Source organism: Gallus gallus, chromosome Z (genome assembly GCF_016699485.2).
Source record: "Gallus gallus isolate bGalGal1 chromosome Z, bGalGal1.mat.broiler.GRCg7b, whole genome shotgun sequence".
NCBI classification, from domain to species: domain Eukaryota; kingdom Metazoa; phylum Chordata; class Aves; order Galliformes; family Phasianidae; genus Gallus; species Gallus gallus.
This window is the reverse complement of record NC_052572.1, coordinates 35,590,749-35,603,609: the sequence shown is the minus strand read 5'-3', so window position 1 is coordinate 35,603,609 and position 12,861 is coordinate 35,590,749. Positions and strand designations below refer to the sequence as shown.

Here is a 12,861-nt window from a genome sequence, read left to right as displayed (position 1 = left end):
AATAAATATAGAAACTGATCTCCAAACAGCAAACTAATATACTAGAAAGAACAACTTTCCTGATTCCTCAGGAACTGCCTTTTTTATCAGAATCTCTATCAGACTAATGGAAGGCCTAGTTAACGCCTTTTCTCTCTGCCAAAGAAGACACAATTACAGTATGAGAAAATCAACTACGAAAGAAAGGGTAAAGCAGCTCTGCTGTATTCTAATGCAATGTGTTTTGGTTCATCTTGATTCTGCACTGACTAAGTGGGTTGGATCCACTTGTCCGTGACAAATTCAGAAGAAAAAGAACATTTCCAAAAACCAGCTAACCTTTCTCCATAGACTAAGAAGCACATGACAACTGATGAACAAGTTTTCATAGAAGTTTAGACATCTTAATTGATAATCATCTTTAAATGCATAAATCAATGAATCAAACCACAGAAATCAAGGCTAAATTGGCAATAGTAATATCCATTCCTAAGGAATGTTACAGAAACTTCCTCTTCTACACTATAAAGGCTTTCACAGAAGGTAGCTTCATAGTAGATATCCCATTATTCACAGAAATACTTACCTCTGAAGCTCGTAGCTCTACACTTGCTGCCTTGTACTCTGCTTCTAGTCTGTTCTTCTCAGCATCCACTGCAGTGCTCTGAAGGATCAAATCTGCTTTGCAGATGTTTAGTGATACATAATTCTGCATAGGAAAACAAATAATGTGTTTATTACAGCTGCCCCCCGCTCAACTCCCCACAATTTTCTAGTTTTCTGCATGACACCACGTAGTAAGGAATATCCCTTCAGTCAGTTGGGATCAGCTGTCCTGGTTCTGTGCCTTCCCAGTTCCTTGTGCCCAACTCCAGTCCCCTCAGAGGCAGGGCAGTACTAGAAGCTGAAATACCCTTGGCTTTGCGTGGCATTGCTTAGTAAAAACTGAAACATCAGCATATTATCAACACTGTTTTTCTCCTAAAGTGAAAACATAGCATCATATCACACATTATGAAGAAAATCAACTGTAACTCAGCTGAAATCAGGATAGAAGAATTCAACTGTAAGAGCGAAACCTGTTACACAAAGGAAATAGAAATATCAAATTTAAGTTGGTTAAAAAAAAAAGAAAGAAAAGAGTTTGTAACAGTTCAAAACAGACAAGTTACAGGAAATACTTCTTAGTGTTCTTGCATAAGGAACATCTTCTCTACTTTTAGCAGTAGGGTGGACATTTAGAGGGCCTGTAACTTTTTTTCCCCAGTAAAAAAAGAATATAAAAAAGCAGATTATAAACTGAGAAGAAACAATTTACATAAACATGTAGTATTCCGAAAAGTACAAAGCAATGATTACACAGTTAATTCCTGTGTCCACAAAAAGACTTGCATCAGTGGAAGTCTAAACTGAAGCCAGCAAATGATCTATAAATTGATTCAACAACAAATAAGAAAGTGTAAGTTTATAAAAGCTTTAAAAAAAAAGCCTATCTTTATGCAAGGTAGCTTGCAAGCATTTGCAATGACACACTCAAATGTTGATTAACTCCTAGTTGCAAGAATTAGACTTTTCACAATATTGGAACAAATACCAAGAAAAAATACATACCTTTATGTGACACATTAATTCCGTAACAAGTTTTGCTTTCTGAATATTTATTGCTCTGATCTTTACTTTTGCCTGTTGAGATTCCTTTTCTAGGTTGATAGGATTTTGTTCCAGCTGTCTTATACTACAGAAGGAACCAATATACAATTAATCGTGATTAAAATAAATTGCAGAAAAATACCAAAATTCTTAATCTCATATGTCATGAACCAACAGCTGGCAAGAATAAGAATTGGCGTTTCTAAACTTTACAGACACAGAGGCATTTTCCATACAAGCACCCTAAGAAAGTTAAAATATCAAAAAATCATAATTAGAGACACTCTAACTTTGCTTGCAAATGGTATCACCGAGCAATCATATGCTTTCTGTAAATTTCAGACTTAAAACAGAATTTTCATTCCTTTGAAATGCCCCAAACCACATAATTATGAAGAACTTCAAGAGAAGTAAGCATAGTTGCAAAACATTTTGAGATCTTCAAAAAAACACCAAGCCAGCCCAAAGGACAATCCAAAGAACTTTAACATCACCTTCCAATTTTGAGCCATTTTGATCCCTCGAAAAATGCTGGAACAAGTACACTTTGAAAACAGTTCTGGGAGGATGAGGAAGATGGTGATCAGAAGGTCAGCAAGCCTTTACCAAGGGCACAGAGCTGACCAACATGTCTCTTTTATAAATTGGATTTGTGGATGATAGGAGATGAAGGGGATGTCATTTACTTTTATTTCACTGCCAGCACTTGGAGCATATGCAGGGCTATAAGCGAGTATTTGTTCTATAGCAAAGACCAAGCCAGACTAGGTGGCAACTAGATGAAGTGGCTTGGGAGCCAAGGGTGTGCTTCTGACTCTAAACAAGACAACAGGAGCTGGATATCAGACAGGACTGATAGGAACATCTTGAAGTTCAGCATGAAGTGGAAAACTGAGGAACAACTCTGAGCAGCCTGGTGGGTTTCTACATTCAGATGCCAACAACTGGGGAGACTGGTATCCAGGGGTAGCTACTGGGTAGGCTGTCTGAGTCTACCTGCTGATGGGATCTACTGTGCACATATGCAGGCATTTAAGTCTCATCAAGGAACCTTTGCTCTGCTTACATGGAACACAGCACTGGTGCTGTCTGTATTTATGTGAATGCTGTTATCCATCTGTATGAGCTATGTGGCTCACCACATGTAAATAAGCACATACCTTTGTTTACAGCAAATACATTCTGAACCTCACTAGCAGGTGGACATAGGAACATTAAGTTGCGTAAGCTGCACACTTGTCTTGGTCTGCTGATTCTGGATCAATTCCCCTAGCATTAATGCTGTCTCCCACAGCACTGTTGTACTCAAGTTTGGAGACAGCAGTCTGGATGGGTGGGAGACCACACTGACAAAAAAAGAAAAAAGAAGCAGCAGAGTGATGAGAGGTGTAGGGTAATGATTATTGTGCTGTTTTCTGCCTGGAAGCCAGCATCAAGTTGGGTATGACAGGAGCTGGTCACAAGAGCTGTCCTGTTTGACATCTCTGCCAGTAACCTGGAGGAACAGACAGAGGGCACTCCTGTCAAGTTTTCAGAAAACGTTAAGTTGCAGGGAAGCAGCCAGCTTGTTCTTCAGAAGGACCTGATGAGGCTGGAGGAAGAGCAGACAGAAAGCTGATCAGATTCTGCAAAGCCAAGTTCTAAGTCCTCTCCCTGGGAAGAAAGCGACCATAGCAGCTATACATGCTTGACAGTAAACTGAGCATAAGCCAGCAGTGTGCCCTGGCTGCAGGAGCAAAAACACGAGCAGGAGAAGAGAGATTTTTCCTCTGTGTTCAGCATGTTCAGTACTCATTACATCACAAGTAAGTACTGCACTTAGTTTTGGCTACAGCAGAAGCCCCGTGAGAACAAGATGAGGGTGCTTAGCTTGTTCAGCCTGGAAAAGAATAGTTTCAGGAGCACCCAAAAGCAACCTCTCACCACGCTTCCTCCACAGGAAGTCACAGACAGCAAAGAATCAGGCTCTTAAAAGAGACACATACTGGAAGGACGAGAGACAGTGGACATAAGGTGAAGCAAGAGGTCCAGAGAGGATGACACTCTGAATTTTTTCCTCCAATAAAAACAAACAGCTTGTAAAATCTCCACAAATGTTTTCATTTTTGTCCTGAAAGGATAGTCTTCAGCACCAACCATGCATTAAGAATACTGCCTACAGATCACCTCAAGTTCCCTCTGCAACTTTCATGATTCTTGCAACTCACCTTTAAAATTACACAGAATTTTATTCAGGTAATCACTTCAATTAGAAACATGAATATTTAAGAAGTTATATTCAATGCAAGGCATTATTTAACTAATTTGCATCTCTAGCGAAAGGCATCCACAATATACAAGAAAATCTGTAAAATCCTTGCCTGTCACCGTGTAAGAATTATTTCCCTTTTGCAAAATTAAAGAGTGCAATTATTTTCTTCCAAAGAGAACAATCTAATCAGTATTTGCTCAGTAGGAGGATCTACCTCCTGCCCTCAAGCAGTATTCTGTGTTCTACTTGAACACCATGGCAATAAACATACCTGTAGGTACATATGTAAGAAACCTGAGATCAATACCTGGCTTTGAGGCTAAGCTCACCTCCAGTTTTAAGGATAGCACTCTGTACAGCTACTTGGCCAGTGTGACTGTACAGAGGATGGCTCTGGTCCCTCAAGAACATCCCTACAGCCCTATGGCCACGTTGGTGTTTTCTAAACACTTTTTTCAGTTTAATGCACCAGTAGTAACACAAGAGCTATGCAAGCAAGCAGAGAAATTTAATTCCTTCTTTGCCTCTGTCTTCAACACCGATGATAAGCTCCAGTAACCCAGGTACCCCAACTTGAAGGACCACAGCTGTGGTAACGATCAATTTTCTCAGTCAGCTCTGAACTTGAGCAGGACTTGCTGCTCCACCTTGATGCATGTAAGTTCACGGGACCTAAGTGGATTCATCCCAGGGTACTTAGAGGGATCGTCAGTGTGATTGTGAGACTTCTCTTAACCATTTTTCAAGAATCTTGGGAATCTGGAGAGGACTGAAGCTGTCTGGAAGCTGGCAAACACTGTTCCAATTTTCAAGAACAAGAAGGAAGACCCTGGTAATTATAAGCCTGTCAGTCTCTGTTCAGTGCCTGTTTAAGTTATGAAAAAAATAACGTACCACTCACTACTGCCCTCTGAGCCTGGTTGTTCAGCCACTTGTAGACCCACCTCACTGCCTATCCAGTCCATATATCAATAGTCTCTCTATAAGAATCTTATGGGGAGAGGAAGACAATATTTTCAGCCATGAGTCTGCTCATTTCATTAAAGCAGTTTAGCACGTTGATCACTCCTGGGAGAAATCTACTTTATGTGTGATCTTCTCCTTCATGTGCCTGGAAATGGTCCCCAAGGATTGAGGTAAAGCTCACTGTCCTATAGTTCCATGGATACCCCTGCTTCACGCAGACAGAAGCGACATTTGTTTTTCTCCAGTCTTCGGATACTTCTTTAATTGCTGTGATCAACTGTAGACTACTGACAGTGGACCTACAAGGACATCTGACAGCTCCCTCATCACTTGTGGTCACAGAGTATCATATTAGGGCTCATTTATTCCCTGATCTGATTCTTTTTCACCAAATGTGCCTTTTCCTTGCTCCAGACTTTCACTCTGGTCTCTGAGACCTAAGATTCCTGAAGGCCAATCATGCTAGTAAGGACTGAGCCAAAGAAAGCATTCAGTACCTCAGCCTTACACTCTATCAGGTACCTAGGACTCCCATTTCATCCAGCAGTGGGCCCATGTCATCTTGTTGTCTGATGTACTTGTAAAAGCCTATACTTTGCACTTTGAGATCTCTAGCCAGAATCAATTCTGTCTGAGCACCAGCATTCCAAATTGCTTCCCCATATGCTCATAAAGTATCTTTGTGTATTCTTCCAAGGTTACCCATCCTTACTTCCACTCTCTGCATGCTTCCTTTTTGTATGAGGGCTGCTCCAGAAAGAATGCCTCCTGTTTTATTACGCTAGACTACGACATCAAAGGCAGATATTGTTGGCATGGCAGTGGAGGCTGAAACCCCTCCCCAACAATCTGTTACATTTTGTTGCTGTGTGACAGACTGCAGCAGTGAGTGGGGCAGTCTGACAAAACGGTATCTGATATGGAAGTGCGAATGAAGCAAAGAGATGGAACTGAATTCCTCCATGCTGAAAAAACTGCACCCACTGACACTCACTGATGCAGTGGATGTTGGCACAGGGAGGTGGTGAATGGCATGTTCCAGCAGTGGCAACAGTGACATGAAAAACAAGGCTCATTTCAGACAGCCATGCAGATTTTTATGAACACAGCATGCAGGCTCTTGTGCACGCCTGGCAAAGATGTATAGCTAATGGTGGTATTTTGGAAAATAGTGTTCTGTAGCTGAGAATTTGCTCTATCAAGAGTGTTGTGCTCTTTGTATCTGTTTTAGTTTCTAGGAAAATAAACAGGAGGCATTAGTTTTGGAACAAGCCACATACCTGAGTTTTGCCACTAGCTTCTTTATCCATGTAGGTCTCATGTCCTGACTTCTTTGTTGGGATGTGCATTCCTGGTAGGTGATCTGTGCATATTAGCCAGCTTTCTTGGGCCCCTTTTCCTCCCTCCAGTGTCTTATTCCATAGGACGCTACCAAGTAGATCTTTTAAAAGGCCCAAGTCTGCTCTCTCAAAGTACAGTGCTGTGAACTTGCTATTTGCCATCTTTGCTCCCCTAAGGATCCTGAACTCCACCATTCTACGGTTACTGTAATCAAAGATGCATTTGACCTTCATACCACCACCAAGATGCCTTCTGTTCCAAGATGAATGTTATCAAGATAGAAGGCTTTGGTAATGTCTAAGTAAATCAGTGCAATCACTTCTCACTGGAATCCTATGATACTATTAAAGGAAAGTACTTAGGATATTGTTATATGGCATTTTAACTACTGCTATCTTAATATCCCTTTCTAAGCATTCTCTTGGTATACCTATATCTGACACTCAAGTACTGGTTACTGTTTTAGGTTAAAAGCACATTACAATAATAACAAGTGTATATCAGCTTCCTATTAAAATTGTTCCTATTTCATATATAGGATTGTTTCCTACCTATCGTACTTCACAGCAATTTTTGATTCCAGCTGTTTCCTTCTGCTTCCTCTCTCCAAAAGCTCCTTCTTCTGTTGCCTTAACTCATTGTCTCTGCATTCCAGATGCTTCTGTCTCTCACACAGTGTCATTAACTGCTTATCTAATGACTGTAATATATGCTTGATATTCTGAAATAAGAAAAAACACATTAGCATTCTTACCATAAAACCTACTGGACAGATACATGTAAGCTGGCTACACATACTGCACAACAGTAGCTGATACCATGCATAACAGAAGAAAATTCCTACCTGCTGCTGGTTTTCTAGCTGCCTTCTTTCATCTGTATCCACATAATAATTAAGAAACTGAGCTGGCCTCAGACACATGTTAGTAGAGAAGGATAATTTTGTATACGTGGATACTTTAATGGTATATTTTTCTTCTGCTGTGTAAATTTGCTTAAGTTTAGTTTCTTTTATGACCTAAAAAACAAACAAACAAACAACCCACAAAGATTTTAATCATACCAAAGTGTTATCTAAGGCAATGCTTTTCAGAGTGAGGAATAAACTAGCTAAAATATAAAGTAAAGAAGATCAACTCATGCAAAATTCTGATTTGTTAGCAAGCCTTTGTTAACAAGCCATCATCATACTTATAATTTAGAACAGTCAGCAAAGAAGTGCTAAGATATCATTACATAGCCTATGTTACCACTAACAATTAAATATCTTCTGATTATTCTGATGCATGGATTACTTCTAACCACATTACATTTATTTTTTTTTACAGATTTCTCTAGCAATGTTATATAAATGGGCTTTGGTCAAGTCTGTTAATATTTGCGTACTTGTGTATTTATTCATTTCATTGTAAACAAGGCTCATTCTGGGTGTAATTGCATGAAAATTTAGGTGGTGTACCTGAAAAGCAAAAGCATTTGAGAAATACGGGATAAGGTGAGCTGTAAAGCACCAATTTCAGGTAAGAAAACATCTGTGTCAAAAGTTTGAAGTATAAAAGTATTTGAATTACTGATCTTAAATTACTCACATTGAACAGGATATTACAAATAACCAGATGTTTACCATAAGGCAGTGCAGTATTTAAAAAGCATGAAGTATTTAGAAAATTAGTAAGAGCAAAGACTCTACAAGACAAAATAAACTTGACCACTACTTCTTTTTTTTTTTTTTTTCCAGACTATATAAAAAAAGCACCTGAAACTTTGTTTATTTGGTTCCTGGACACCGAAAATTGTTTATTTTGCTCTACAGCCACACCACAGTTGACAATACTTCTGCTGTAATACCTTTTCTATGTGCTCACCTCTATTAAAAATAGCCTGCTTTTAAACTAAAACTTTATCTGAGACACATGAAACAAAATCAGAAGTAATAAAGCAGAAAGAAGAACTTCCCACAGCTTGACAGAAAATGTCGAGTACAACACATTATGAATACTGGCTTATCTTTCCCCTTTTATCAGCGACTTTCTTACTCGCTGTTCACGGAGCCCTGGAAAGGGCAGAGAATCTACAGAGTAAATCTGAATGGCCTATGAAACGTAATTCACAGAACTATAATACAGGTATCTGCTTCATCAGGTAATAAACAGAAAGATGGAAGAATTGCGGTTCTAAAAAAAATAAACAATGCTCAGAAAAAGCATTAAGTGAAAAGGTTTTCACTTAAGACTCTCCACAATTTTACCTTCTTCCTCATTCTCAGAGCATGAGAAACAGAAAAAAAAGTAGGAACAACAGCTTTCCTGATGAAAAAATATTTGCCATTCATTTAAAACAATTTTGCATTCTCAATAATGCAACGCTTACTGTTCTCAGCTCAAAGTGCTCTTCTACTTAGAGAGTTCATTCTTTGTAAAAGGTATGAAACAGATATTGAGTATGAACAGGTAAGTAAGGACTAAAGCTGAAAACAGTCACATACGTTACCCATCATAATCCACCAGTGATGAGCTTGGAAGACTACATGAAAGAGTAGGGTAGGGAAATGACGCTCAGTAGGAACTCTTAGCCTGTACCTAAGAATCCAAAAGCTTTTCAAGATATTCATCGTATCAATTTTAACTGAAATTATAAAGCAGTAGAGGCCATAATCTGAACATTTGATGTAGAAAATTATGAAGCAGCATCCTAATCATTGCTTTAAACATCTCATGGGGCAGGGTGACTTGAATGGGACTCAGGTGAAACTCATTTAACTTTCTGTGAAGTACTCTCTTAAATTGACTGGATCTGTTACGATGTCTTGCAGCATGTTTGTGTATCACAAACCGTTCTCACTTCTGAACTCCAAATAGAAAGAAAATCCATTTTTTCTGTTCTCTCCACACTGTCTTGCCAAAGAATTTCAGAAGTATGTCTGTAGTTGACAGGGGTTTTTGTGCTATTCAGTACATCTCACCCTTTCAATCATGTTTCTGGTCTTCTCTGTTCCCACAGGGACTTCATGAACATGATACTGGGAGCAAAGATAACTCATCACAGGAAGAGGAGCATCAAACAACTCTCGTAAATATGAGAAAAATCCATATCGGCTGAAGAGGAGGAAAAGAAAAAAAAAAAAAGCAAGCATCACAAAATCTGGAAGACAATTAAGGTGAAGTCAGTGAAGGGTCAGAAAAGTCCCACTAATCCTGAACTGAATTGGTAAGAATTTGATTTAATACCAATTTTACAGAATTATAGAATGGCTTCAGCTGGAAGGGCCATTAATGATCACCTGTTTCCAATCACATTATCTGGGGCAGGGCCGCCATCTCCCATATCAAGCTACCTAGGGCCTCATCCTACCTGGCCTTCAACACTTCCAGGAATGGGGCCATCCACAGGTTTTCTGGGCTACCTGCTCCCCAGCCTTCACTAAAGATTTTCCTCATAACTTCTAACCTAAATCTTCCTTCTTTTTTTTAAAAAAACTTTTCCCTTTGTCCTATTACTATTAGACAGTCTAAAAAGTCATTCTCCATCTTTTTATATACTTTTTATATATAAAGCTCTTTTTGTATACTGAATGAAGGCTGCAACAATGGCTAAATAAAGGCTGCAATAAGGTCTCCCCAAAACTTGACTGAACAAGCCAAACTTCCTCAGTCTTTCTTCATAAGAGGGGGTAATACATAGCAAAGACATGGAAACATTACATTTAGAACCTTTCCCACCGATATAATCTGATACATACTGTAATTCTTCAATAGGTGTTGAAGGTAAGGTTTCAGCACACGATTTATCAGGTGCACACACAGCATTCACTCTTAGTTTCTGACGATCACGCAACTAAATACAGATTATATTATTTGGTTAAAAAGAGCAGAAAAAACTACCATACGAAGACCATACATTATTCTGAAGAAATTTTACTAACTGACTGATTTTAACTGTTTAACTATATTAACTGTATTTAACTGACTTATTGTAAACTGATTTAACTTATGGAGGAACCCACAAAAATCTACTCTTGTTCAGGCAGAACTGAGATCTCCAAAAGCTTATCTTTCTACACAGAAATACTAGGCATTAGTAATAACAGAAGTGTTCAAATTTAGATCCAGGTGCTCAATCTTAATAGCTAAGCTGGGTGCTCGTTTGTACAGATTTAATAAGAAGACCTCTCTTTCAGGCTGTACATCCATTTTGCACAGGCAATGGCAGACTACCAGCTCGAGGCTGTAAAAAGTTCTGATCTTAATGGGATAGAGAAGATTGAGTACACAAATGAAAGACCAGCTCAGCTGGTTAAAGCAACCCAGGACCTCAAACAACAACTCACTTATATTAAAATGACTAGCTTTTGCGAAGGATGTATACGTCTTCAAAAATTGTTAAATCGTTTACCATTAATCAAACTATCCTGAGGAGAGCAGCTGGGAAGCACTACCATAGTTAATGTCCTGTCTTGTGGATTTTTTCCTATTTCGCCTGGCTCTCAATGGGAACAATTTCCCCATGGCTCCAGGAATGAGCAGCATTAGGAAAATAATCAGCCTGATTTGTTACTTGGACCACTGCCTTCTCAAGAAAGATGCCCATCCATTTAGTCAGGAGGCACTGGAAATCCTTGGTACTGCATTAGCAGCTTTCTGCGCTTGTCATTTCCTTGTACTCAGTACTTTTACCCCCTCCTCAATGATTATAGCCTTGTCAAAGAAAACAAAAGTTTTTTTCTAACAAGAAATATTTTCCTAATATTCCTGCAACCTTCCACCTGTTCTAGGCTTTGAAAAATATTACTTATTACTTACTCTAGACAGAAGTCTTTGAACACTGTTTAAGCTTTTCTGCTGATCTAACCAAACAAAAGTTAATAAATACAGACTTATAATCTCTCTATTGATTTGAGAAGAGTCTAATCAAACAGTGTTTACGTTATGCTTTGACAGTTTCCAGACAGAAGTCAGTTGAAAAAGGATCCTAACTGAAGAGGCTGCTGCAACCAGCAGCAAAAGTAGATGGATTTTAATAGCCAACACGGTACAAAAACAGAGGAAAGCTGACATATTTTCAGCTAAAGGCTCCAGATTCTGAGTTTAATCATGCTGGGAAACACAGGTGGAGTCTCGGGCCTCTCCTTTCATCACATTCCAGACTAGCTGAAGTGTCCATTTGTCTTCAAGGGTGCGTCAAGTGGAAAAAAAAATACAAATTACTCCTTTATGCAGCTACAACTAAAATGTCAGTAGACTCCAAAGTATATGGCTCCTAAACCAATATTTCATCAGTTTTTAAAATTAATGCCTACTTGCCTCCACAAGAAACAGTTCCATATCTTCTTGACTCTCAAAAACGAAAGCCTTCATGTCATTGGTTGAAATGTGATTCTCAACGTATTTGGCATGCTTATTGTCTTTGACATTGATCTGCTCGTGTGAAAAAAAGGAAAGGTAATAATGAGACTGATTTAACACAATCAACAATCCTTTCCCTGCACCCCACAGTGAGATGATATCCAATGATTATGATTGTTAATGAAAATAAAGTCAACATTTAAGTGTCCCAATTTTAATGCAGGCAGTTCTCTCTGGAGGGAATCTACACTATACCAAATGCACAGGCAGTGGAAGCAGGAACAGGTAATCTGGGAAGATTATAAGGATGCTGCTAGGCTGTATAGGCATAGTGTCCAGAAAGCCAAGGCCCAACTGGAACTGAACTTGGCAAGGGTATCAAAGAAGTATAAGAAAGGCTCAGGATGGACCAGGCTTTCAGCAACTTGATCTAGCTGTAGGTATCCCTGTTCACTGTGGGGGAGCTGGACCAGATGACCTTTAAGGGTCCCTTCCAACTTAAACAGTTATATGATTCTATGAAACATAGGCCTGGCAAAGAGCACAGTCAGGACCCTGGAATTCAGAAGAGCAAAATTTCACCTGCTTAAGGAATTATTGGATGGGATCCCCTGGGAAACTCATCAGAGACAAAGGAACAGAACAGAGCTGGCAGTGACTTAAGGACATGTTTTTGATAGCACAAGAACTTTCCATACCCCAGCATAAGAAATCAAGTAAGGAAGGCAGGAAACCAACTGACCAAGGACCTGCTGGTTAAACTGAGGGATAAGAAGGAAACACACCCGCAGTATAAGCATGGATAAGCAGCCTGAAGAGAATGCAAGGATGTGGTCTGGACATGTAGAGACAGGATTAAGAAAGCCAAGGCACAGACTGAACTGAACTTGGCAAGAGATGTGAAAAAGAATAAAAAAGGGTTCTATAGGTACGTTGGCCAGAAGACGCAGGCCAAGGAGAGCGTACCTTCTCTGATGTATGAGAAGGGAAAATTACCTTCAGCAGGCATGGATGAAGGCTGAGGTACTCAAGTTCTTTGCCTTGCTCTTTATTGGCAATCAGACTTCCCATGTTTCTCATGTCCCTGAACCTCTAGGTGGGGCTGCCAGATCAAGATTCCTCCCACTCTAAGAGAAGAACAAGTTCAAGACCACATGGTGAGACTGTACAATCCTATAGGAAAGGATGACATGCATCCCAAGGCACTGATACTGTCTCCCACAACATCCCTCTAGTGAAGCTCAGGAACTGTGGGATAGGTACACGGACATTTTCACACAAACACGAAGACGAATTTCTTTACTTTGATTATGACACAGAACTGGAACAAGC

The 12,861-nt window shown here is 39.4% G+C and overlaps 1 protein-coding gene across 1 annotated transcript in view; it reads right to left on the bottom strand.

The window, feature by feature from the left end:
• SMC5 (structural maintenance of chromosomes 5) overlaps positions 1-12,861 on the bottom strand; it is a 55,003-nt gene that overhangs the window by 17,956 nt on the left and 24,186 nt on the right. The window contains exons 11-17 of the mRNA NM_001039335.3: positions 11,488-11,601; positions 9,927-10,021; positions 9,150-9,282; positions 7,032-7,205; positions 6,739-6,908; positions 1,591-1,714; positions 566-688 (exon numbers count right to left, since the gene is read on the bottom strand). Coding sequence (NP_001034424.2) covers positions 566-688; positions 1,591-1,714; positions 6,739-6,908; positions 7,032-7,205; positions 9,150-9,282; positions 9,927-10,021; positions 11,488-11,601 — 933 coding nt within the window. The remainder of the gene's footprint in view (positions 1-565; positions 689-1,590; positions 1,715-6,738; positions 6,909-7,031; positions 7,206-9,149; positions 9,283-9,926; positions 10,022-11,487; positions 11,602-12,861) is intronic.